The sequence below is a fragment of the Strongylocentrotus purpuratus genome, unplaced genomic scaffold (genome assembly GCF_000002235.5).
Source record: "Strongylocentrotus purpuratus isolate Spur 01 unplaced genomic scaffold, Spur_5.0 spur5_scaffold_15, whole genome shotgun sequence".
Lineage (NCBI taxonomy): Eukaryota > Metazoa > Echinodermata > Echinoidea > Camarodonta > Strongylocentrotidae > Strongylocentrotus > Strongylocentrotus purpuratus.
Window position 1 is genome coordinate 4,085,485 of NW_022145600.1, and position 27,435 is coordinate 4,112,919.

At 35.6% G+C, this 27,435-nt stretch overlaps 1 protein-coding gene across 2 annotated transcripts; it reads left to right on the forward strand.

Annotated features, from left to right (window-relative positions):
• The first annotated feature begins 4,068 nt into the window (after positions 1-4,068).
• LOC115923988 (centrosomal protein of 55 kDa-like) lies at positions 4,069-22,377 on the forward strand. Of its 2 annotated transcripts, none has more exons than XM_030985401.1 (8): positions 4,069-4,195; positions 6,293-6,922; positions 8,716-9,018; positions 16,153-16,377; positions 17,240-17,467; positions 19,985-20,110; positions 20,565-20,678; positions 21,238-22,377. In XM_030985401.1, the coding sequence occupies exons 2-8, from the start codon at positions 6,320-6,322 to the stop codon at positions 21,589-21,591; spliced, it is 1,953 nt and encodes a 650-aa protein (XP_030841261.1). In that variant the 5' UTR covers positions 4,069-4,195; positions 6,293-6,319; the 3' UTR covers positions 21,592-22,377. The 2 variants fall into 2 exon arrangements, with proteins under 2 accessions (XP_030841261.1, XP_030841260.1); XM_030985400.1 differs by having other exon boundaries at positions 6,298-6,922.
• Positions 22,378-27,435: the final 5,058 nt, after the last annotated feature.

The following is a 27,435-nucleotide window of genomic DNA, read 5'->3' on the forward strand; positions in this document are numbered from 1 at the left end:
TAAGGGTCCGCTAGACCGATATTTCCGTTTTCTGTACTTGCAATCTCACGGGTCTATTTAATTTCCCAATTATCGTTATGATCAACATTATGATCATCATTACCACTACCATGCACCATCATCATCATCATCATAATAATCATCATCGTCATCATCGTCATCGTCGTCGTCGTCGTCGTCATCGTCGTCGTCATTGTCATCATCCTCATCATCATAATTATGTAGAGGCGCTGTTGTCCAGAGGATAAGTCTCCGTACTGTGGACCACAACGTAAGGGGTTCGGATTCTTATCACAGCACTAATGTCATTTGGCAAGACATTAATCTACACTCGTCACACTCCACCCAGGTGATGTAAATGGGTACCTGGCAGGAATTAGTTCGAGCGCTGTAATGGTAGCCATGCTAAAGGCCTGGTTATAATAATGGAGCCCTAGGGGTGGCAGTGTGCCAGACAGCCATACATGACGCCACTATCATTACTATTATTGTTTATAATCATCATCATCGTCATCATCAAAGTCATCATCATCATCGTCGTCGTCATCATCATCATCGTCGTCGTCATCATCAACATCATCGTCTTCGTGTTGTTTCCTTAAAGCTAGAATCGGAAAGTGTGTGAGACACTCCATCTTGGGCGGTGGAGAGTCGGGGGGGGGGACCACCAAAAAGGGCACTTTCTGTAGAAAAAAGAGGTACTTACAAAGGGAAACTTCAAAGCGAAAATATACAATTGTTAGACATTGGAATAGACCCTTATATCCCTACATCGTGAGTAGATTATCAGGGATGATTTCATTGTTCGTTCCTCTCTTTACATGGTCCAATATACTGCTTAAGCAATCATTCTTTTCAATTGGATGTGATGGTCTGAATATTTATTTGCGAGAGAGTAAGGCAAGCGAGCAAACATTTTAAGATTTGAAAAAGAGCACGTATTAAATTAAAATTCATGATTATCAGAGGTGAAAATGGGGCACTACTCGCATCTAATAAGGGGCACTCACCAGAGGTGGAAAAGTGCACTTATGAGAACGGAAAATGGGCACTTATTACAAAGGAAAAGGGGCAATTATCTGAAGGAAAATGACACTAATTAAAAAGGATAGGGGTCACGTGTCAAAATAAAAGGGGCACTTATCAGAGAGTAAAAAGGGGCACTTATTACAAAGTTAAAGGGGGCACTTCTCAATTTTTAATAATGGCACTCACTGCAGATGAAAAGAGGCACTTAAAACTGTCAAAAAAGGAACACCTCTCAAATTTGAAAAGAGGCTATCAATAGAAGTGAAGGGGCACTTATCAGAGGGGGTATTGGGCATATCTTGTACCTGAAAAGGGTCACCCACCTGAAGATGAATAGGAGAACCTCTGAGTAAGGAAAGGGACACTTATTACACAAGAAAATGGACACTTGTCGAAAAAAGGGGCATTTTAATAAAACATTTATCAGACGTGTAAGAAGGGGCAGTTATGAAAAAGGAGCGGCTCAGTCTTATCTTAAAATGAAAAGGGGCATTTATCAGAAGGAAAAAAAGGGGAACTTATTAGAAAGACAAGGGGGCACGTGTCAAATTAAAGGCTGCGCTTATGAGAGGTGAGAAGGGGCACTCATCAAAGATGAAAAGGGGCACTTATCAAAAGGGGAAGGGCACTTCTAATAAAAGAAAAGAGCACTTGTAAAAGAAAATGGGCACCTCTCAGATTTGAATAGGGGTAATTACAGAACATTCATTTGCATTCCTTTGGAACTCGTTGTATCATGTACACATCTGTTTCTAAATTCACTTTTTTAATTCACTTTTTTATATCGTAAAAAATGTTATTTTGTAATCAAAGCATACGTTGGTAGCTGAATTCAAAAATCATAATACTATATTCGGTCATCCCGTTACTCGAATATGGGGATCTCGTTGCCCAAATATATCAATATTTGGATACATCGCTGTCAAATAGAAGGATATTTTGGCACCTCGATGCCCAAATTTGGAAGCACTCAGGAACTTCGCTGCCTAAAATCATCATGTTTCCAAATGATATGAGCGAGCGAAGAAAAACAAACACTTTATCCCTGAATTGTTATTTCTTAACATTTCGTTTTCACAACATTGACGTTATTCTAAAATGTAATAGTAACTTCCCCTCGCGGCACCCCATAGGGATGTCTTGCGACACCCTGGTTAAAAAGCGCTGCCATAGACGATAGAATTCACTAAAAATCATAAAATGACAACTTGTTCATACAACGATGCATAATATTAATACAGTTTTGCTTTTCATAAGTATCAAATACCAAAAGTATATTTAAATTGAATTATCTCTTTTTCTCGTATGTGTAAAAAATGACTATTTCGTACAAGAAAAACGAGAAAAACCGACAGAGTGATGTGTCAACATTATTTTTCAGTGAGATAATAAAAAGCATGCAGGTAACTCAAGAATATTTCTTACGAAACCTCGTATCAAGGTTTTCTTCCCCTCAAGATTATTTTCGAAATGAAGGGAAGGGGGGGGGGGGGGGGGGTTGTATGACTGTAACATTTGCTCTATATCATCAGCTGTTTGTTCTTCTAAAAGTAAACCTTGACACCAGTTACCTTACGTAGTTCCCCTGATGTAGACATATATATTAGTGGCGTATCAAAAAAAGTGGATGGATATAGGGGGTCGACAAAATTATTTTAGTTTCCACTTATGGGGACGGAACAACCTGATCAACACAATTTTTTTTTTTATCTTCTCCATGCAGAGAGGGAAGTGGAAGAGAGGGAAGTGGAATATAGAAAATAGGAAACCAAGCGAGCCATGTTATGTACACTGCAAGTGGTGAATGTTTTATCTCTTTATACCAGGGGCGGGATGTGGGGAGGGGGGGGGGGTGGGGGTTAGCGCCTTTCTATATTTATTACACCCCGTAGCGCCACGATGTTGATGAAATGTGTATCAAAGGTCAATTACTCTCACATGATATTGCGCAAACATTAAACTTGTCGCTAGTGGATGTACATGTCGCAATACGTAGACGATAGGGGGCGTGGGATGACCAACATAGTATATATTGAAAACGTTTGAAGACGTGATGGGGGCGGTGATGAAGGGGCGTAAAAGCAAATATACGAACATTAGGGGATGCTGACGGTTGTTTGTTTGTGTTCCGTCACATTATCACCCTTGATGCGTTTAAAATAAGCCAGTCTTAGTTGTGATTGTCGGAATATATATTTTAATGATATTTTTAATGGCTCAGAAAAGGACTAATAGTTATTGCAAAAATGATGTCACTCAATTAATCCTGCTCTAAAAGAGTCACTACCTGTAATAGCCTCATCATCGAGTCCGATTGAAATAATAATAGAGGCGTATCCAGAAATCGAAAAGCGGATGCAGTAAACCGCCTTTAAAAAAACAAAAACAAAAACAAATTATTATTATTATTATTATTATTATTATTATTTTTTTTTTAATTAATTTATTGATTAATTTTTTTTTTTTGGGGGGGGGGGGAGGCTTGTCACAGAATTTTCTGACTTGTGCCCCTCTGCCAGAGAATCCTGGATCTGCCAGTGACAGCTTATTTGGATTTTCTGATCATGACACGATTAATCTTCAGAATAATTAAAGACACTTGAAGCCCCTTATATAGGAATTCTTGTTTTCGAGGTAGGTCTACATGTACTAGTACTATTAAGAGCATTACATACAAAGATAGTATAATAAGGTTTAAATGTATAGTCAATAGATGGTATTTATGAGTACATGTATAATAAGCTATATTAAATCATACTTTTGTTGCGCAGTACGTAAAAGGGGCAATGATTATAAAAATGACAATGAAATGTTCCGGGAAATAACCAGGATGCACGCTATGATTACCATCATAAATATTAGAACAAACGATTTTGCTGATGAATGAAATGCTTCAAGTTGGAGAATAGAAACGTCTAGAGCGGCTGCGAGTACTACCTGCAATATAATGGCATTGCGTCAGGGTATTCCCCCTCGCCTCGTTTGGCGTATGTGATGACGTCATGCATCATGCAAGCAAGAGCATCGCGCTTCCTGCCTAGCCTGTGCACTACTACTTGCATTCCGTATTTCTGCGCCTTGTGTGATGGCGGCCCACTGATTGTTGACCTGGCTACAGATCCAGAGGTCTGACGTTAAAAGAGAAAAATAATAGCATTCTGCATTGGTAAGTGGCAAAATAACCAGCAAAATAATGCCTGGGAATGATTAGCAAATTATACTTCTACTCTGCATTGATCTTTGCAGGTTTACTTTGAAATATCTGCTGAAATTTGATGACTAACGGTTTGTTGGCATTCGCAGAAAAATGCCTATGTTGTGTGTCATAATAGACCCTATGTATGTGTAAGTGACTAAGTCGTAACTATCGGTATACGAATTATAACAGAAACGCAAAGTACTCGGATAAAGTCAGTAGTTCCCTAACAAGTTATTTAAACGAAAGCACACAGACGTATATTACATGGATTAATGGATGTTTGTCACTCAAAATAAAAAGGTAAAACGTAAGATTAAGTCTAGGAACTAGTTTGTCTTGTTAAATTTTTGACTGAGAAAAATATGACCTTGACACATTTGTATCTGCTGTAGGTGGTCTCTAGTAGAGTGATTGGTATAATTATCTACTGCATATTATTTATCTACTGTAATTAAAGTATGGTCATGATTGATCATTTGATGTTACGTGTATGTTGTACGTGGTATTTCATTAAGAAGTGTCAGACATATCGGGCAAATTCTCAGGACTACAACTACAACAAGCACAAGACAGGCATGCATTTTTTTTCTATCTCGATACGTAGACGACGGTATAGATCTAAAAGTATGTAGATCTATCACTTGGCTTAATTTATTAACAAGTGCGCAAAAATACAATGAAAGATGATCAAGAAAGGAACTTAAGACCAAGCTGATCAGAGCATGTAAAGTATAAAATAAAAATGATAATAAAAAAAAAGAAGGATGCAGCTTTGTTTGATACTGTAGGTGATTTAACAGTAACCTTCAACCTAAGCAGAGAGAGAGTAGAAAATAAAGATTGAACTTTTAAAGAAGTTACAGGAAAATTTGTTATTAGAAAATAAGAAAATCTTGGTGCTCTCATTCTTTAATAGTGTATACACTGTACATACATACAGGTGTGTACATGTAAGTGCTATCGATGAAAATCTGTTAACTGTAAACTTTAGTACATAATTTGTTAGGATGAAAGCAGATAAAAGTAAAGCTGTCCTGTGGTACATGTACTGTATCTGAACTTTAGATTCAATCTGATAGAATAATTTGTTTTTCTTTTCCGTTTACATTATCAAATGTATTAACCTTGTGAGACTTTCACCATTAAAGAAAAGTAAATGTAGATGTACAAATGTAAGTTGCAAAGGATTTGCAGTTACAGCACACATCTAGGCCTACATTGTACTACATGTGCATGTATGTATCTGTAGATGAAGTCGGGCTAACTCGGACCAAAGGACAGCTCGGCCCACCTGCAAAAACGGTCAGTTTTTGCAGGTTTAGGGTTAGGTTTAGGGTACGGGTACGGGTAAGGGTTAGATTTAGGGTTAGGGATAGGGTTAGAGTTAGGGTTGGGGTTAGGGTAAAATTAACAAAAATGACTGTTTTGCAGCTGGGCCGAGTTGTCCCGAAGGCCGAGTTGGCCCGGATTTCTGTAGATATACATGTATATGAATCCTATATTATGATTCAGATAAGGCAGAGAATCAGGCATGCCCTGAATAAACAGCACGTGCATATAAAGCACTTTGTGATGGGTGTGAACTGCTGCTCTCCTTTAGTACTTGATGCTCTTCAAGTCTTCAGACTTTATAGTGTTTGTCTTGGATAAAAGCCAAGTAAAATTATAGTGAGCTTTAAAAAAATACCCAGATTATGTGTAAACTGTACCTTTTGTCGGGTGAGTCAGTTAACTCTTCAAGGTTTGACTAAGCAAGGTGGGGTCCGAGACTCCGATTGTAAGTCTCGGTTTCAGAGCATGTTTTGTTGTTTAGGCTTTTTAACCAGGGAGTGTCCTTATGACTGTACGTAGATCTTAGTCACAAAGTTCCTGAAACTTTAAAAAAAAGATATAATATAAATATTTTGCAGTTGTTTGTGTGAGTATCATCCATGAAATACACCAGTGATGGTGCATGACTGAATATTGGAATATTTTCTGGATGGTAGGATTTTATTTTTCCCAGTGCCATGTTAAATCATAGGATACTAATCTATTTCTTTTATTGAATTTTTTCTTGTAAAGTACAGATAGAAACGTTCTCTTATAACGATGGCTGCTGCTAATGCATCGCCAGTTCACCTCGGTCGGACCCATGGCCAGGCCCAGCAGCGAATTCAGACTTCCGGAGGGGTCAACGCCAGTAGCGGCCAACACCCATGGTCAAGCGTCCCACATCACCTTCCAGGGGTCAACAATGGGACCGTCATGCCAGGCTACAGAAACAGGGACCCGTACGTAGCGGAAGATATCGACATGTACGGCCCAAGTAGGACTAACCTCCCTGGCCAGCAATTTCAGCAAAGCTCACCGGAAAACCACAAGGTGACCCAAAGGCGCTCGACGAAGCGATCACAAAGTCCAAACTCTGATGAAAACTATGAGACACATCATCTCAGGGCGCAGTTAGGAGGGTTAGGGGTACTTCAAGAACTTCTTGAGGATCAAAGAAACGAAATTAAAGATTTGCAAGAGTGTTTGGAGTTTCTTGTAAAAGTCACAGAGGAGAATGGTGTTTTTGTGGATCCGGCTTTGCTTGACAAACTTGATAAAGTGAGAGTGGGCAGTGTTACTTTGTCGGAAGCTCAGTGGTCTGTTGAACTGAAGAGACCACCTCCACTATCGATGCTGACACAAGCAGATGGAAGGGACCAAGTAAGGAATTTTTTCTTTCTTTTTTTCTCTTTCTGTTTTACGAGTGACTGATCATGAGACTAAACAATGGACTGTTTCAGTTTAAAAATGAAACATGATTGTCTTTATGTTTCATTTATAATTTGGCTACCTTTCAAAAAACTATTGTGAAGTAATATTTCATTTAATTTTTTGAATCAATTTTATAAGGGCTGAAAGCAATAAAAATGAAATGTTTCAATCATCTGTCATCATCTTACTACATGTATGTACATGTACATGTATGTTCATTTTTGGAAACTGAAAATTAATTATTTTTAATAAAAAAAACCTCCAAATTTGGAGGGATAATTTTCAAATTTTTCATGACACATTTTTGCGAATACAGCAGCTCCAGTTTGATTACGTATCATATAAGCCCTGTTTTAATTTTAATTTTTATTTAAAAATTGTGAAGAAATGGGTATTTTTATGTATTGCCAATTTTCTTGGAATAACAGGTAATTATTCATCATAAGTTTCTAGTATCAGTTTCACTTCCTTCTAGCAATTTCATATTTTGATTAATTAATTCCAGGATCTCCTTTAATGAATCTATTTTGATTGATTTCTCATGTTTTTGTTTAAATGTATTTTTGAGCAATCCTAAAAGCTGTGGAAGTATTTATTTATCCTAGCAAACAATTTAATGGTGATTTTCATTAATATTTTTTTTGAAGTTACATGCATACTGTATAGGTACACTGCTTCATGTACATGTACGCCCCTAATGAAAAAAAATCAAACTTAAAATATCTTGAATTTTATAAATCCTTTATCAAATTTTGGCGGGATGACATGGTTTTTCCCAGCAAATTATTCATAGGGGAAGTTATCATGCGGCGAGTAAATGGCAGTTTCATTTTTTTTAGAGTGTGTGCGCAGATGCGTTGCATGAGTTGTTATCTTGCAAAACATGCGATCTGCTCATACAATATAAATGAGCTGTGGGAATTCCCATCGGGCAAAGTTCACATTATTAAGTTAGAGTACATAAATGTACACCTTGTAAATTGTTAAATGTTTAGTCTTAACTCAAGGCTAGAGAGATTTTTTTTTTCCAAAGCTGTTTTGATTTAGCAGAGTATAAATCAAAGATAATTTATTTGTTTTAATTAAGGTGATATTTTAACAATAATAAGCAACCATTCACGAACTGGTGAAAGATGAAATCAAAATGTCTGAATTTTTTTTCCCAGTAGTCTAGAAAATGTTTTTGTCTGCTGGATCACTTCCTCCCTCACCAGACAATCAGAAAGAAAGGCAGACATAAATGCAGACAAAAGGCAGACAAAAATGTGTCAAAGCTAATATCATGTGCTTCCCCCCATGTACACAGTACATGTGCATTCATGATTGATTGTGATTTTTTGCTAGTAGATTGCGCAATTGTGCCCCAAATGAATTGTAAGTTTACTATAGAACCAACTCTTTTTTTCTTTTTTAACACTTTTTTTTCAACAAAGAAGCACCTATTCTTTTTGAAAATTATGATTTAAAACAAATGCAGTCCTGTATGAGAACACCCTTCATGCTAGGCTGTCATCCAATGAAGTCCAAAATTTGTAGATTTTTTTCAAAAACAGTTTTACACCAAGTTCTTGAGCATAGAAATTGTAGAGTTTAAATTAAACTAGATCAGATATGGAAATTGAGAATTCAAGTATAATAGCGAAATTACAGTATTGGCCAATCAAAATGCTCTTTATTTAAAAGTGTTTGTAAAAAAAGAAAGAAGATGATTCTGAAACCTGAAAATTTTACTTTACCCACAGACTACAAGATTAAAGGAGCAGCTCAAAGCCAAAGACAATAAAATCCAGAATCTTGAGAAGAAAATTATCGAGCTGCGGGAGGAGCTTCAGCTGTCATCAGATGAGAAGTCACAGGAGATAGCCAGGTTACAGGCTCAGCTACATGTCTATTCCGAGGATGGTCAGACCTCCAAGAATCTTTGCCAATCCTTGACAGGAGAAGCAGAAGTTCTGAGGCACAGGCTTCAGGCCGTGATCAAGGAATGTCAGGGACTTACCTCGGAGCTAAAGGACTTCAAGAGGAATACGCTCCCCGGCGGCCAGGTCAGTCTGAACTATTTAGCTTTCTTCGTATAAGGGCCATTTGTTTAGTGGGGGTGTCTTTTTAGTCCTGTCCCATTGTTTGTAATTGCACAGACCATGATCAAGCATTGTCAAGGACTTGACTCCGAGCTAATGATCTTTGAGTCAGTGCGAGTTGGTTGATCGTTGACCGCCTAGAGGCAATTTACAATTTGCGGTATGCAAACATCTTCTTCTTATTATTATTAATCTGAATTTGTTCACCCTGGACCCCTTTCCTCACAAAGCCTTTTTCCAATGACAAATGACAAAAATCAGTGATAAATCTGCTGATAACCAATCAGAAGCAAGGATTTCACTAGCTTATAAAACTGTCATTTGTCACTGATGACTGAAGTTTTGTGAAATGAGGCCCTGGGCATTATTTCACAGAACTATCAGTAGTGCGGGTTCCCTGAGATAACTTTGATATTTCAATGGGATGTCGGTGAACTCGTAATTGCATAAAAAATGCTTCATGAAACACTGCCCTGAAAATGACACAGACGGATGCCCGTCGCACGTGGGCTCTCCAAATCTAAGTCCAAAGACTCCAGACTACCAAAATTTCAAAATGTTAACAAGGTCCTCATGCATGTAGCCCGTAAAAATTGATTATACCTACATGTACATGTATGTACAAAAAAAGAAATTGTGCAGCTCTGTGTACTGAAGTTCATACAAATGGATTCTTGAAGCTTTATTCTTATTTCATTTGATTGTTACAGTAAATGAGAGCTTTTAAACAGATATCTCATGTGGTTTAATTGCCACTGTGCATATGAATTCAATATTTATATAAAACGATTGTCTACTTCAATCTATGTGAACTATTACAAAATACAAATCTTGCTGTGTATTTTAAATCCTGGTTCTGAATTTTGATCAACACTCATGGTTGATCAGAAATTTAAAAACTGAAATTCTTGTTGATACATGCAGATTTTGATGCGTATGGCTTCAGAATTCTTGAGTATACCTGTTATCTACTCCTTTAATCAATTGATTGTGACTCAAAGGAATATTCACATATTTGTTTTTGTTGTCAGAGAGAGATTAGTATTGCACATAAATGTAAAATACAAAATTCCCCTATATTGGTAATCCTAATCATAATGGTAATCTGTCAACATATGATGCCAAAAAATGGTGTTTGTTCATTTCATGTTTACCATGCAGTATTTAAATGAAAAATTAGTCTATTTAGTAAGACCTGATACATTTTAAAGTGGGACTATTTCCAATGCATAAACTCTCTTATTTATCTGGATACCAACATTTTATAAAATGCTTGAGGAAACCCAAGGTATAATATGCAGTATGCCTGTATTTTTCAATTTTCCAATTTTCCCTGCATTTTAATATTATTTACAGTAGAATGAAGCCAATTTGTTTTTATTTAGGTCTCTGAATAAGACTAGCAGGTCCGTGATGTGGCAACTGGCAAACAAGCAATCTACTGAGCAGACTTTTTAAAATCCATATCACTGCCAGTGCCAGCACATAAAACATTTTTATCTTATGTCTCCCAGACAAAGTGATGAAACAACTATACAGCATTTTTGTACACAAGTATATTACAGCATAGACCTACATTTGTCTATCCCAGTATAGACCTACAATAAATTACAGTGCATTTAAAGAACAGATAAAAGCATACAGCAGTCAGACCGCAGCCGGTGCGAAAACCCTCTATTTTATTCAGCACGTATGCAAGAATGTACGTGTCTTGCATACGTAATGAGTAGTGCAGACGGTCTTGCCGATCGGCAATTTTTGCCTTTATAATTGCTCATTTCTCATGAAATGGGTCTTATTTTAAAGATAAGAAGTTGCACTCTCTATATACTTATATGACACTCATGTTAGATATATTTTGGAAACAGATATTTCGCCTTGAAAATGAGGTTTTTCGACGATAAATCTATCTAAAGAGTAGGGCTGATTTTCACATAGAAATCATTCTTGCGTCAAGAAGATGTTATAATCAGCATAAAGCATAAATATTTTTCTTTACAATGATATCAAAATTATTATATTTTACGCTGTCCCAAAGTCAGGAACCAAAAAAGATCACGCTCATGTTTATGAATAATTAAAAAAAGTAGTAAATTTTGCCGATGTGATAATAGAGAGTTCTGATTGGTCAACTACGTCAACTACGTCACATATGTTTTGCTTTGGTTTATTAACATTCTGATTACCACATTTTGGTAACCATGCGTTGTGGCGTGCGCCTGTAATGCACGTGCGCGCAAGCCGTCTTGACAACAATCTAAGGACCCGAGATCAAATACTTCACCTGCCATATAGAAGATTCTTTTATACTATAATTCTTTTTTAATCATTTTTCTAATTTTTTTTTCGGCTAGTCGATGGCGCGGCGGAGCTCCCTGGAGTTTAATAATCAGTTATGCATTGCCATTGCTCAGACGGCGAGCGTGCACGAGTATGAAATCACACAATTTCGCGCTATCATAAAAAGAACAAATTGGTAATTTCCGGGTTTTTAGGGTCTTAATTACTATGATTATAAAAAGAACATGATTTTGCGTCAATTAGGTTTTGACATATTTTTGATCAGTGACTTTTCATCTTTCGAACGAATCTCAAAGTGGACAAATTTATTTTGTCCCAAAGTCAGGAACCAAAAGTGAAATTCCCGGGTCAAAACAGCAGTTGAAATGTTACAAAAATAACGTCAATAAAAGTTGTGAAAAATTATTGTTTACAAATTGCGAAATATGGCAAATTACATATCAAACTGATGCTGAAAATCTCGAGAGTGACTTTCCGTTGCATGCTGCCATGTTGAATGAAGTTAACGACCCAAAACGCAGCTACATGTACACCCCTACAAATCTCACTGAAAAGCGCATGGAAATTCAGCAGACGTAAATGTTATGTGATCGCCAGATATCGCTGAATAAAAATCAGCTTTCAGCCTCATTAACGCGCGCGCTGCGGTCTGACTGACAGTGTATATGGAAATTTGATGTACCTTTATTAATATGCTACAAACACTCTCTCATATTTGTGTTGGTATTCTTATGTATTTGGGGAAATTGAAATCTATTCCCAGGCTCTAGCCCTGGCAAGAATATTGTTTCATTGGATCTACACCTTTTCCTTGCTACACACAGCTGCAGAATCACTGTGCCATTTTTAACACTTTACTTTGAATGTCCTTTAATACAGTAGTGTAATGGGGAATTCCCCTCCATTGTTCAAGATTAAATTGGCATATGGCCAACTGTACAGCGTATACATGTACTTTGTACAGGGACACGTTATATACACATCGAAAGTGTACATAATATTTCATAGAACAATGCCACATCTACAACTAATATATAATGGTTTTCCATTGGATTGTTTAAAAACAAATATTATGATGACCTGGAAACTGAGGTGGTGTGGAGAGTCCTAGTAGAAACAAAAGAATAGTCATACTTTTTTTTTAATGCTATTGTTATCCACCTTGATAGTATTATTTAGATCTATATCAGAATGTACATTGGTTTAAGTTTGTCTTGAATAATCTCATTTTATTGGACATTCCCAGGGGTTTAAAATTACAATCCTATTTATTAAAAAAAATAATCCAAAACAGAAAAAACAATAACTTCAAATTAAATCCAAAGAGGGGTCCAGTGAATAACTACATTATCAAAACAATATTTTTTTAACTGACATAAATTTATCAGAATCCTTTTTGCTTTCACACATGTGAAGGTTCTTGGATAATTTCATGATTAAAATGTACTTCTGGGTTTCTGCAAGTTGTTACAAAGGGTACTTTTCTTAAATATTTCGTAAGAATTGCACATGTATTATTTTCTTTCAAAACAAGTCAATAAGAAGTTTGTTTTTGGGCTTGTAGTTCCTCATTTTCAGGGATTTGCCTTCAGCATATTTTCTTTTCAGCACCTTCTTGTTGGCATTTCCTTCAACTGTTTGATTAGGTAATTTAATTATTGCTGCAGAACTTCCTCATTTAAGTTAAATGAACCATATCCACAAGGCAATCAATCAGTGTACTTTGCTGGGTTTCGTAAGAGGCACTGGAGCCTGGCAGTGATTTAAAGGATACAAAATGTTAAGGATTTCCTTTTGGCGTTGGCGTGTGAAAATGTGATTGTTAGGGTTGGTTGTGTGGTTACGTGGCCATGATTTGAATCACTTGTTTGTGAGTTTCCTGGTTCCCGTCCCAGCTTGTTACTGTATCTACATGTAGCCAGTTCTTGGAGTAAGTTTATTTCCCTCTTGCTGCTAGGTTAGGTAAGACTTTTTTTGAGTAGATGAGTTGATAGCAGACTTCCAAAAACTAAGAAACCTTAAAGTAATCTGCTGGGATGGGATATACTTTCCAATGGCATCAATTCTTTATACAAATTTGATAAAGCTTTAGGCCTCTTTATCTCTCCTGCCGTATATGTAGGTATTCACCATGGATGAAAAAGCCTAAATTGTAGGCATCAAACCACAAAAGGGAAAAGAAGAGAATTATGATGACATCTTTTCCTGCAATAAGCTTTTTTTTTTTCTTCTTCTTTTTTAAAAACTTCATTCAGGTAACCCAACGCTAAAACAAAAATGTTTCCTTCAAGCTACATGTTCAAATTAACTTTTTCTTTCCTTTTTAGTTTAAAGACGAGGAAATGTTTTTAATGATTTAGTTGAATGACATTCTGTGGTATTTTTGTTATTTCCTGATTATTTTTTTCTCAGCCTCAAATATAGAACTTCAAAATAAATATTTTAATGATATCATTTTCTTTTTAATGAAACCATATGGAATTTTGATACTCAAGCTAGAGGGAATGACATTTTGATTTGATTGTATCTGAGGTAAGGGATTTTTAAAGTTATTTTTATATCTATTTATTGTTTTCAATCTTTACTCTGATAATCTAAACAAACTAACAAAAAAAACCTTTACCATATAAAGGTGCAATAAAAAAATTGTGATGATTGGGTGATTAAATAGTATTTTATGAGTATACATGTCTATATAAACAAGGGTAATAGGGTTAGTGATTCATTCTGACATCAATTGTTCAAACCAAAACCAACTTGGATTACTTTGGTTAATTTGAATATTGAATCACCAGTGACTGGTTTTTACCAAAATACAGGTGAGTAGTCTTGTACATACCATGTAACATCTGAAGAATTTTTGCAAATTTTATAACTGCCAACTACTCTTCTTTTTTCCTGAGGAATGATTCCTGAATTTTTTGGCCTTCAAACTCATACTTTGAACCCTTAATTCCTCCCCCCCCCCTGAAAACTTGTAAAAAGATATGCAAAATAGACTGAATTCCTAATTTTGCCATGCGAAATTTGATTTTTTTTTTTTTTTTTTTTTTTTTCTTCTCTGAAAGCTTCAAATTTGTTTGTAGTGTAACTAAAATTAAATGATTGATCAGGATATCTCCAAGAAATTTCTGTTGTAAATATTATTTATCAGATCATGGGGGAGGGGGGGGGGTACAGGATGTGGGGTGAGAGGGGGAATGATTAGGGGCTGATCAGTACAGTGTTATACAGTTTCAAACACAAATTTATTCTATATTTGATATTGAGAAAATTTAGAAAATGTAAAATAATAAAAATACTATACAATAGGTTTATGGTTGCTCCAAGTGACAGAGAGGGGGGGGGGCGGGGGGGAGGATTGGGGAGTCCTGAAAAGGACTGTTAGTAATCTTTCTTTCTTGAGTGTGTGTGTAGTCCTGAAAAGGACTGTGTATAGTCTTAAAAAAATATCTGTGAAATAAGATATCGTCGAGTGAACCCTTATGCAATGACTTTGTTAAGTCCAGGGAAAAGTTTTGAAAAACCCGCGTGAATATTGAAGTCCTGCAATTGTTCATGAAGACAATTTGTGCATGACTCTCGAGTTTTGACATGAATACAGCAATGATTAAGTGCATGATGCATCATTCAGTTGAGCAATTGTTTCAAAAGTTCATGATGACACTTTTGACAGTACTTGAAGATCGGCCCTGAACTTATCAAGTTAACCGCTTATCAGTTTTGTCACAATCCTCCCATGATGCAATGCACCTTGTTCATTATTGTACTACTCACCAGCATTGCGTAAATTCAGTCTACTGCCCCAGTGACTTTCATTGTTGCCTGCTTGAACTTGTGACATGTCAAATCCTGTTTATTTGTTAGTTATGGTGTTGACAAATAAGTCACATGGCTTTGCGTAGATTAAATGGCAGAAGATTCTGGCAGATTGCACAATCGTTGGAAGTGCTATTGAATGACAAGTACAATGTATACAGTATGTGTGGATTACATGTATATCATTCAAAATGCCACATGAACCACATGTGATAAAATCCTGATGCGTCATAAAAAGAAAAATCCCTAGCCATCCGATATAATATCTAAATTAGCAGTGATGTAATGTTTGTGTATAAAAGACCAAGCATGTATTTGATTATTCTGATTCTGTTTGAAGGAACGGTTAGTCTCAGAATATTGTAAGTCTTCTACAGTACGTGTCTCTTTTTCTGATAATATTGTATAAAATATTAATTATGTTTTGAGGCATAACATTAGGCCTTCATGCATTATCATGATACACATGCTACTTGTATTAAAGGTTTTATGTGATTGTTTCGTTTGTGCTAGTTATTAACTTGTTTTAACAAAATTATATTGTGTAATACACATTTTATTTGTGATACTTGAATACTAGAAAAGGGTGCCCATCTACTGTTCATGATTTGATTAAAGTGAGTGTGATTTCATGCTTGTTATTTACAGGTTGACTCCACATCAGATATGATGGACAACCCAGTACCCTAATAATCTAAACATGAAATTAATTGGTTTCAAAACTTGAGTATTATGTGGAAGATTCCTTGCATCTTTCTCACAGGTTTAATCCACACCAGGTTTAACTGACAACAAAGACAAATACATACTTTGTTTCATGACTGTAGTATATAGTGTAAAAGATCTCCTGCTTCTTTTTTACAGGTTGAGTCCACACCAGGCTTAATTGACAACACAGAAAACCTTAATGTATTAAAATACATACTTTGTTTCATGACTGTAGTATAATGTAGAAGATCTCCTGCTTGTTTTTCACAGGTTGAGTCCACACCAGGCATGATGGACACCCCGGTGAGCGTAGAGAACCAACTGAAGATCACAAAGAGACAGCTGGAGCAGCTGGAGCAGGAGAAGAAGCAGCTCTCCGACCAATTCAAGGAGGTGACCAGGATGAACAAACGTTGGCAGAGGTACAGTCAGCAGCAGGATGTGGCCAAAGGAGAACTGACCCAAACTAATACTGATTTGAACAACAAGAATAAGGTTAGTTACAACTTAAAGGCATCATTTAACAATGTTAAATCTGAGATGCACGGCCCTACATGTTATCAATGTCTGTGATATGGTGTAATATTGAAGCTCTAAAATAATCGTGCTTCAAAATGATTTAGTGCCTCAAAAAAGTAAAAATCTTTGAGTGACCAGTTATACCATACTCATTTTACAACATTAGACTGTAGTGTTATGAAATCGTTTGGCAAACAGTTTTCAAAATTTGTAATTCCAATCATAAATATCTTGATAATCGGACAGGCGATCGGCTTGTAAAAGTCAGGGGGTTCCTGACTGACTTAAAGGTTTATAATTATCATTGCAGCATGAGCTAAATCCAGGATTTTGTTTCAGAATCTGAGAAAAAGTTACTGAATCCCTTTAATAGCTTGTGGTACAAAATTAATATTGTCCTCCTTTTCATTGTGATCATTCCACAAAGAAAATATCTGTCCCATTTTGTAGAAATGAATCGTATATGAATCTACATTTTTTCTATGCAATAAATTTCCTCATAATAAAGAGCTGATATATGTATATAGTGATGATGGCCAGTCCTTCTGTCAAATGTGGAAAAATCTCCTCTTATGGGGATAGTTCCATATATTTGAAAGGAGAGAACAACAGTTATACACAATCTAGCCTCATCTCTGTAAATAAAGAACTTCATTAAACGAGTAGAATACTCTATAAGCAATTAATATTTTGTATAAATCACTATTGAAACATGCATAAGTTGAAAACATAAGCAAACTGCTCTTTTGCTTTCGGCTTTGACCTCTGCTGACCCTTTGAGCAAACACTCTTCAAAACAGATTTTTCTCTTTTGATGACAACCCCCTTTTCCATATAGGTCTTAGAAGTGCAGTGCAGAGACTACGAAGAACTGATGAGCAAACTTCAGAGACAGAGCCAGGAGAACGAGGATTGCACGAGGCACCGACGCGTCGACAAGACGGAAGCGGCGCACAAGGACGACATCATCAGAAGACTTCAGAAGGAGGTCATTGACCTCGAACATGATGTCAGGCAAACTAGGCGAGACAGCAGGAAGTATGACACCGAGGTCGTGAAACAACAGGTAAGGAAGGCTTCACTCTAGTTATTATTCCTACTGAATGGTATACCTATGTACTTTAGGTTGGTCCAACGTACATGTCTTCTCTGGCAACATTTCATTCTGGCTAAATCTGTCAGAGATGTACAAAATGTAGGTTTAGGGATAGGGTTGTGATTGTGTTCTAAATGAATGTAGGTTAGAGTTTATAGTCATAGTGATTGGACCAAACTTAGTGTAGGAATTTACAGCCGAGCAATTGTCTTCAGAGCATATATTTATATTGTGCATGAGAAATAGAAGAAAAAAAGAGAAATAGAAAATATTTATATTATTCTATATTTAATTAAACTATTTATACAAATGTCATGAATATTCATAGGATGATGATAACAGTTAGCAACTTGATTTCTAAAGCACATTATTTCTGATTATACAAAGCACAAATTACTATTAATTCCCAGACTTTGGCTAAACCATAAAGAGATGCTCAAGCATTTCTTCCTATATTTTTACTCCCATTCATTACATATCGGCCGAGAGTTGCAAATGCAGATGAATGTTTTTTTAGAGGACTTCACCGCCTTTGCATGGATTTGAACCCAATATCATGGGGTCAACAGTCCCATGACTTAACCACTAGACCACAATAGATATTACTAATATCCTATATCTCCCTAGTGAGAGTATGTTCAAAGGGGATTTTCTTTTTTGCACAAACTTTTTTAAAATACTGAATTGAGGTCATCTGTTGTGTGACTTCAAGAGCAAAATCATAAAAACCCTGAAGTATCTTCCGTTATCACTTCCTGCAATGAACCACTCACTTCCACACTTTCGCAATGTCTTCTTCATCATTTCAATATGATTAGTACATGGGTTTACTATCATTTACTGACAAAACAAAGGATTTCATACAGGAACAGTAGTTTATTATCTGAAAGAACAATTTGGAAACCCTGGAGCTGATACAGCTGTGTTAATGTGCAGAACACTTTCCTGTAATAAGTAACAGATGGTCACGCTTTTGTTCATTGTTCAGTGAAAGAGTGTTGCATCATTTTATGGTTTATCAATTTTTACAGCAAAACAAGATAATTTAATCTGTTCAGGGCCAAAAGGGCATTGTGTGAAGTACATGATTTAAAGCCCTTCTGCGGGCTCCAAACCGGCGATCTATAAAGGAAATCTCTTTGCTGTCTGGCATGACGGTATAGAATATATGTAGATGGAGCTGTGATTGTATAGAACACTACTTTCTTTGATCAGAAAAAGATGAATGATCTTAAAACAATTGGATACTTTATTTGATTGAGAATAAAAGCGGATCTGCTTTGAGAAGCACTCGATGACGTTCGCACAATAAATCACATCGTGATCATCACTCTCACTAGTCTCAGTACAAGGCAGTTCAAGGTTGCTTCATTTTATCAACTGAGAACCCGGAAAATGTCAAATTTTCTATAAGAATCATGACCTATAAGACCTTATTGGACCAACTGCTCCCTACATGTAGATACACCCTCCTCCTCCATCCCCCTCCACCACCCCCTCCCCCTCCCCCATTTCAAAATCCTGTATCTCCTTTGCTGAATGCACACCCACATTGTAAGAACAGGATCAAGACTAAGTTACACTCGTGCGCCATACTTAAGTGAAGTTCCCTTTCCCACGTGCAAGATTTTGAGATTTTTATTCCTCTCTAGACAATGATGCCCCATGTACATTTACATTCAGTTTTTAATGAATGGGGGATGTTATTCCTTCTTCTTGTCATTGTATACAAAGGATGTTTACATCCTGGTTTAAAGTGCAGTGTTTTCCTTGAATCAAATACCACATCCCATTTGTACTGGTATTTGATTTATTGGTGATATCATTGGATATAAGAGCTCAAGAACAGCAGAGAGAAGTGAAGAAAGAATAATGTCAGTGAACTATGGAAATCTCATGGGACTTTCCATGAAGTACATGAAAGGAAATGTCAATATATACAGCAAGGAAGCATCCTATACGATAATGTTTATATTTAAACAGTTTTCTTTACATTGTCCAAGTGTTGTCTGAGCTTATTTCACAAGAGCCATATGATATACTTGTAGGTTGCAGTACAACAATACATTTAGGGAAAACTTAAGTACACTTGTAAAAAATGAAAACATTTATATATTTCTCTCTCTCTCTCTCTCTCTCTCTCTCCCTCTCTCTCTCTCTCTGTCTCTCTCTCTCTCTCTCTCTCTCTCTATATATATATATATGTTATATAGAAATATTACATTTTAATGTTGTAATCAAAGCATCTCAACATTATTCTGAAAAAAAAATTACTGCTTTGGTTTAAAAAGAAAAAAGTCTAAAAGTAGCTGTAATGTTTTATTTCTGACACAAAAACATATTCAACAGTATAGTCGTTTTTCACATGGAAGACCCGTTAAATTCTTGTCAAAGCAGTAAATCATGATTTGGTAACGAACATGTACGGTACATGTATTATATCTGACTCTCAAACATAAATTTACGATTACTTTTTTCTTGTTACAGCTCAAGCAGTATACTGAAGATTTCCAGAAAGAACATATCGAGAAGGAAAAACTGAAGAGAGAGAACGCCATCTTGAATAGGAACTCCCTGGAAGCTGAAGAACTTGTCCGCCAGCTGAGTAAACAAGTAAGTCAAGTCAGAGGGTATCTAGAATGTTAATTATAACCTGTCTGTAAAGCGCTTAATACATCAACAATGTATCTAAGCGCTTTACAGGTACCCATTTTATACACCCAGGTGGAGAGTGGTAAATGTAGATTAACGTCTTACCAAAGAACGTTAGTGCTGGGCTGGGGATTGAAGCCCTTACATTGTGGTCTATAGTCGGTGACTTATCCACTAGACCACAGCACCTCTACATGTTTTTCTTTTTCAATTTTATAAACACTATACGATGAATACCATTGTGTTTAAATATGAATATGGTCAAAGAAATATATTGCTATTGATTACTACAAGTATGAGAGGATAGTGGACAACCACGTAACAAAACAAAAAAAATATATATACAAAAATCCTTGTTCCTTTGATATTTGAAGTCCAAATATTTTTTATATCATTATGTTCACTTTTCTTACAGCTTGAAGGGACAAAGAGAGAGAAGCATCAACTTCAGAGAGAGAACCAACAGCTGCTGGCAGATAGGAGAATGAATGCTGGTTACCTACATGTACTGCCAGATAACCTTCATAGAGTAAGTATTCCTCAAATTTTATAGAGAGATACCAGCTAAGGTGGTAATAGAGTACCGAAGCTGTGACGTCATAAAAATCTATTTTTAGAATTTCTCAATTTTTTTCTTCATATTCCGAAAGAATATCACAAATAATGTCCAAATGTCGAAAAACTAATTGCATATGTTAAGTATTGGCTGAGATGTGACCATCTGAATAAATATACTCCCCATATGAACTCAGTGTTATATGCTCTGGCTCCTAATGGTTAGGAGCCAGAGCATATAACACTGAGTTCCCGTAGGACATATATTCATTCAGATGGTCATATCTCAGCCAATACTTAACATATTCAATTGGTTTTTGACATTTGGACATTATATTTGATTTTCTTTCGGAATATGAAGAAAAAATTGAGAAATTCTAAAAATAGATTTTTTTATGACGTCACACTTCACCACTCTATAGAACCATAGTCATTTCACAATGTATGGCATTGTACTGCACCCAAGTAATCTTGCTTCGTCTTGATTTGATGACTTCATTCATGACATTCTCTCTCTCTTCTTTATTTAACAGGAGAGGAGAGAACTGACTCCCCATGGCATGGGTCAGAATCACTCGGTCATCTCGTTGGACAACTTCCCCACCCTGCCCAAAGACGTCCAGCACGACGGGCCCTTCAACCACCCCCACTCTGCCCCCTCCCGCTCCCTTGCATCCCTCTCCATGATCTCACCTCCCATCTCTCCTCCCGTCCCATCCCCAACCCCATCCCCGTCGGACAAAGACTCGGTGGACTGCGGGGTCAAAGGTCAGAAGTCGTCCTGTAGCGACGAGGAACCTCTGCAGTGCCCTCGATGCCTGAGGGAATTCCCTGTCGTGAAACATTCAGATTTCATGAGGCATATAGAGCAGTGTCTCGACCAGTGATAAAGGCTTGACAGGTGATGTAGGGAGAGTACTTTTACAAAAGGAAGCAAGAAACATCTCAAATCTCTACAAATTATGTTGAAAAATATGTCACCTCGACATTGCAATCGAGTTTCCAAATATCAGTCACAAATTTAACTTTAAAAAATATGTGTCAAATTTCAACTGTAGTGTCCCTTTCCCATACTCATCTTTGATGTTGTTGATGATAATCATAATCATCATTAGCCAAAATTCTTTGAAAATTTGAGTGGTTCAAACTGCTTGTGGTAATGTTAAGGATAATAACAAAATATTAAGGACTAAAAGTATGCTATGTTGTTCTACATAGACATATCCAAATTTTACTCTCTTTAGAGATACACCAATCATTTGGAAATGCCCCTTGCTTTATTAAAACAAATGAAGTGTTTGAGATTTGTGCATTTTGTTTCTTGCTTCCTGTTTTCAAAGTACTCTCTCTACATCACCAGTAAGCCAGTCTACTCTGACGTCCAAGTTGATGATGAGGTAAACTAGTTTTCAACCAGTCACCATGTGTGTATTGTCTGGATCTAAATTGGCAACACTCATGGTGAAATGAAAATACCTAAAGTAGTCTCTTTAAATAACGTATAATCTGGTAACAGGCAAAGAGAGAATTTTTTATAGGAATGAATCTATTTTTCAATGCTTGAAACTTAATGTTAAATTCATTGGCATTGATATGTGATGTATGGATGTATGTTAACAATAATTAAGAATGATATAAGGATTGGGAGAAGCCTCTGAAACATATAAAGAGAAGAAAAAAATTAGTTTGTGGAATGAGAATAATAGTGGAATATAAAGGGAGGGGATAATCAGACTTATTATTCTATCCGGCACAAGATTAAAAAATTGCTATCTTATTTGAATAGCATGTATTAAAATGCCTTTTTCATTCATCAAAATGCAGTCAGTTTTTCCAAACCTGACAAAAAAGGAATAAGTAAAGGATGAAAGGGGGGAAATAGTCCACATGAATTATCTGCTAATATGTACATTGTTGAATTCTCTTTAGTGTCAACTCTTCAACTTTATTGTTCTCTATCACACTCTTTACTTTTAGGAATTATGTATGTTTTTACAACTCTTCTGGAAGATTGTTATTTTAGTCACTGCCAATCAGCATTTGTAAATCAGAAAAACAATACAGATATAAAAGTGACATGTATAAGGAAATGTCATATAGCAAAATGAGCGTACATACTACAAAATGAATGCAGTAATTCTGAATGCAGATAATTCTGAATGCAGTTAATTCTGAATGCAGATAATTCTGAATGAAGATAATTCTGAATGCAGTTAATTCTGAATGCATTTAATTCTGAATGCAGATAATTCTGAATGCAGTTAATTCTGAATGCAGATAATTCTGAATGCAGATAATTTTGACAGCAGAGTTATTTTTGCTTTTGAACATTTCAACATTTTTGACAAAATAAACTAAGATCTTGTCAAATGGCTGAGCTTATAAGCATTATATGCTGCTTGTAAGTGTTGGCTTGCATGGTGATGTAGATATACAGTAGGCTTGCGGGTGCACCATGTGAGAGAGAGAGGGAGAGAGAGAGAGAAGATTGAGGACTCTCGGTAATCTTTCTTGAGGGTGTGTAGTCCTGAAAAGACTGTTTGTGTAGTCTTGAAAAAGACTGTTGGTTATCTTTCTTAGCTTATAGTTCTAAGGAGAACTATAGCGCTTGGAGAGGATGAGTGGCGGGAGTGGCGGGAGTGGCTCAACGTTTTGAACAGGTTGACTATCCGTCGTCATTGTATCAAACTTGCAATTGCACTTACGTTTACTTCATTGTATCCTATTGAAACTGTCTTTGATTTATTGTATATATGTATTGACTTTGTTCAGTTCAATGTAGTGTACATACCGACTTTTACCACCAAAGAAAAGACTTTGACCATGTTTTGCTAAAGTTCAATCGGACACTGGATTTAAACTTGGTCTAAATTCTAGTTAAACAAAAGGATTTAGACCAGGCTCTTGCTTTGCCCTTCGTTAAACATGACTTAGGCCCTGTGTCTTAAAGTGTACCAATCACTTGAAAGATAATTTGTGTGTAAGTAGAATGTGTAAAATCAACCTAAGAAAACTTATGAGCTAACAGATGAGGAGTATGAAGAAAATAAAATATAACTTGAAACTGCGCACACAGAACCCAGGTACCCGTTTCACAAAGCCTCTTTTCAATGACAAATGACAAAAATCGATGACAAATCTGCTGATAAGCAATAAAAATCAAAGGCTTATAACAAAAACTGTCATTTGTCACTGACTTCAAGTTTTGTGCAATGGGGCCCAGGACAGACTTTGGTTCATTGCCATGCACAGGTGCATTTAGTAGTCTACTCACTAGGTGCCTTAATTGTAATTGAAAGTGTATCTAAACTTGCAAATTCTCTTTACAGAAGTGATATTTGAAGCTCATTTTTTGCAACATGGAACTACTAACATACAAACCAAAATTATTTCTGTTGATTGGTATACTTTCATTAGTAAAATAAAGAACTTCAAGTGAATGAATCGGTTGCTGCATTTGTTGCATGGCGTGCCAGGGTTTTGTGAATCAGTACTAGAAATATTCTGTGAATTGAAATGTAAGCTCAGGTTATGATCCCTGTAGTTAGTTTAATAGGAGTAGATCTAGTGAAAAGGGCTGTAATATTCATGTATGTAAAGGTTTCGTTTTTACTTCCCCTAAAAAAAGGAGCTAGTGTTTTCATTGAAAACTGTTTCACTTACAAAGTGACAATTTTACAATGATGATCCTATCAGTGCAGTTGGGAACTAATCGCGCCTGAAATTCATCTTCTGTCCAAAAAGCAGGCTTGCAAAAAACTTGAAATAGCAAATAGAAATTGAGTAGATAGGATTAGATAGATCAATCATAGTGTCGTTTCATCTGTGTTAGATGATAGATGAAGAAGCTAGAAAGATATGAAGGGGCGACGATTGTATTAAACAGGAAAATTGATTTGTGAGTGTTACAAACTAGGCAAGATACGCTTTCTCATACATTTGACCATTTGAAGGAACTGTTTATCAGTGGAATGAAACTAATTACCATTGTGAAAAATCTTTGTTAGAAGTTTTAATAATGTAAGTAAACAAAGAAATATTAATATGCCTATTAAACCAGTCTGTAAAGAGCTTCAAAAGTTGATTTTGTAATCTAAGGTCCTCTAGTCTGTAATGGTGATTAATTTTTCCAATTTTATTTCAAGCAGTGTATATATGCATATCTATAATGGCTCACAATCAGAAATGGCATGTAAAACACATGTAAATTCACCACTAAAGAATCAGCTTATTTTAAAGTCTTCTGAGTTTGTGTGTATTATTCAAACTTTAATTCTGCACCACTATAAAAATGAGGGTTACTAAACAGTTTTATTTTATGTCAATATCTGTATTATGTTCATTCATAGCGCTTAGAGACTTCGGTGGTAAGCGCTTTATAAGTAACGTTTTTATTATTATTTATTATTATTATTCATATACCGCATATAACATTTATAGAATTTATTGTGGACAATTTTTTTTACCCCTCTTCTTGAACCCAATAGCAGGCCCCCTCCCCCTCCATTTATGTAATTGATATATACATGTTTATCCTTCAATATATATTCAAGATGTATCCTTTGTATTAGATCAGGTTTAGGCAGATTTTTATTTGTATTACATTATGGTCAAATAAGAATCTCAATTATAAGGCTTGATAGCTATTATTTTTCAAATATCTAAATATGTTTATGATTGTTTGTATGCCCTGAATTATTTGTAGTAGTATTTGGCAAAACCTATTGATAATTATTGTTTTTATTACTCTTATTCATATATTGATTTACATATAATGTGGTTATAAATCATAATAAATATCTATATAATATGAATCCAAATGCATATACAGACTTATCTATGTCACTAGCCAGTCCCTCTAATATTGTATCCAATTGCAAAAACTAACAATGCAAAAATGGATAAACTTAATCTCATATATTTTTATATGTTGTACATTTCTTTGTCAGATGTGTGGTTTAGGAATTGAATCCAATGACAGCTGTAATAATAATTACAATGTGGACCACTTGGGAGCATATATTCCATAAAAATGTTACTATTGTTATTATAACTAACATGTATTCCAAGATAACAGTGTAGAGGGGGATAGTGCATATACTGTAAATGACATAACATTTTTTTGTTCAGTTTCTTTATATTCGGTTTTGTTGATTATATGCCCATGTGCCCTACTGTTAATAAAGACAAAAAAGGTATTGTAATTGTGCAAATATAACATAACAATATATTTGTTTCTTTCAATTGTAATACATTGTATATTTTCAAATGCCTTGGAGAGCAATCATAACAAACTTATTAGTAAACTTTTAAGTTTTCGCACTTTTTGTGAAATGAAAAAGAAATTAATATATCCTTTGTTAAAGTAAGTCTATCTTTTATCCTTATAACAGACTGTATAGGATTTGAATAATATTATCAGATTAAAAATACCTATTAATACAGCTAATTGATTTATATAAAATCATAAATACATTTATATTGTTCTATTACAATGGGCTTGGATGTATAATAATTTCATCTGTGTTTTAAAATTTGTAATGTTGTTAAAAATTCTTTTATTATTGTTTATTTAATAACATTTCAATACAATGATTTTAGTCCTTTTCTTCATGTTATTCATCCAGGAACACTTCAGTTATATATTTTTTGCTAATGCCCCTGAAAAATGCAAATTTTCTAAAATTAAACTCTATTTAGGATATGTTTTTAATTTTAAAAAAGTGTATGATACTTCATAGGCCTAATACTCCAATCATATACTTTTATCACACAAAACGTTTGTGGAAGAAAAAAAAAGGACAGAATAAATATTCATACTCATTCAAAGTGAAATGGAGGAGAAAACTTCATAATTAATTCCAAAGGAAGTGATCCCTAATATGACTCCCGTGTGGATTCCCACTCCTATAAAGTTGATTCCCACTCCGCTACATTAAATTTCTATCCTGTATGAAATGTTGGTTAATACGAAGGAAAAAAAGCTCTCAGTTTTTCGTTGACATCTTGTATAATTTTTTACAAATTTACATTTGAGAGTGTGTTTATGAAAGTGCCATCTCTATCTACGATAGAAAAAAAACTGTTTTACCAATTGATAGATATTAGTTTTGTTGTGTCTTGTACATGTAATGTTTTCTCTTGAAATAAACTCTAAATAGGATGCATTTCTTCTGAAAACTACCCCAAATGTGGAACTGTCTTTAATTTTATGTTGAAAAAAATAAATCAGTACTGTCTTCAAGATTTGAAATTAAAAAAAGAATACCGTTTCTGAACATGGATTCGCCAGAAGATGGCTCTATTGTTACCCCCACATCTCTCTCTCTCTCTCTCTCTCTCTCTCACACACACACACACACACTAGACACTTTTTTAGAATAACACGCCACCACACACCCACGCGCTCACACCCACACACACACACACGCGCACACGTACATTGTTTTCTCTCTCATTCTTTCTCTTTCTCACCCAGATTCACTCCCTCTCTGCGTCTTTCCCTCGATATTGCTTGTTGGAAGTCTTTTTTTTTATCTCTAGTATAATTATATTATTGTCTATTCTGAGCCAGAAGGGCTTTAACTGTTCGTTAAAGTATATGAGGTAATACCCTTCTGGCACCAAACAGACGATCTGAGTGAAAGGGAGGCGGAAGTTAAACTTGACATATATAATTGTAGCTAAAGAGAAGAACTTTCGATTCTGTTGAAAGGATGAAAAACCTATAA

Bases quoted from the DNA above. Each gene is read 5' to 3' on its own strand.
- LOC115923988 (XM_030985401.1), top strand. From the start codon at position 6,320: ATGGCTGCTGCTAATGCATCGCCAGTTCACCTCGGTCGGACCCATGGC. The intron at 9,019-16,152 runs GTCAGTCTGAAC...TGTTTTTCACAG, and splicing joins ATACGCTCCCCGGCGGCCAG to GTTGAGTCCACACCAGGCAT. The intron at 16,378-17,239 runs GTTAGTTACAAC...TTTTCCATATAG, and splicing joins ATTTGAACAACAAGAATAAG to GTCTTAGAAGTGCAGTGCAG.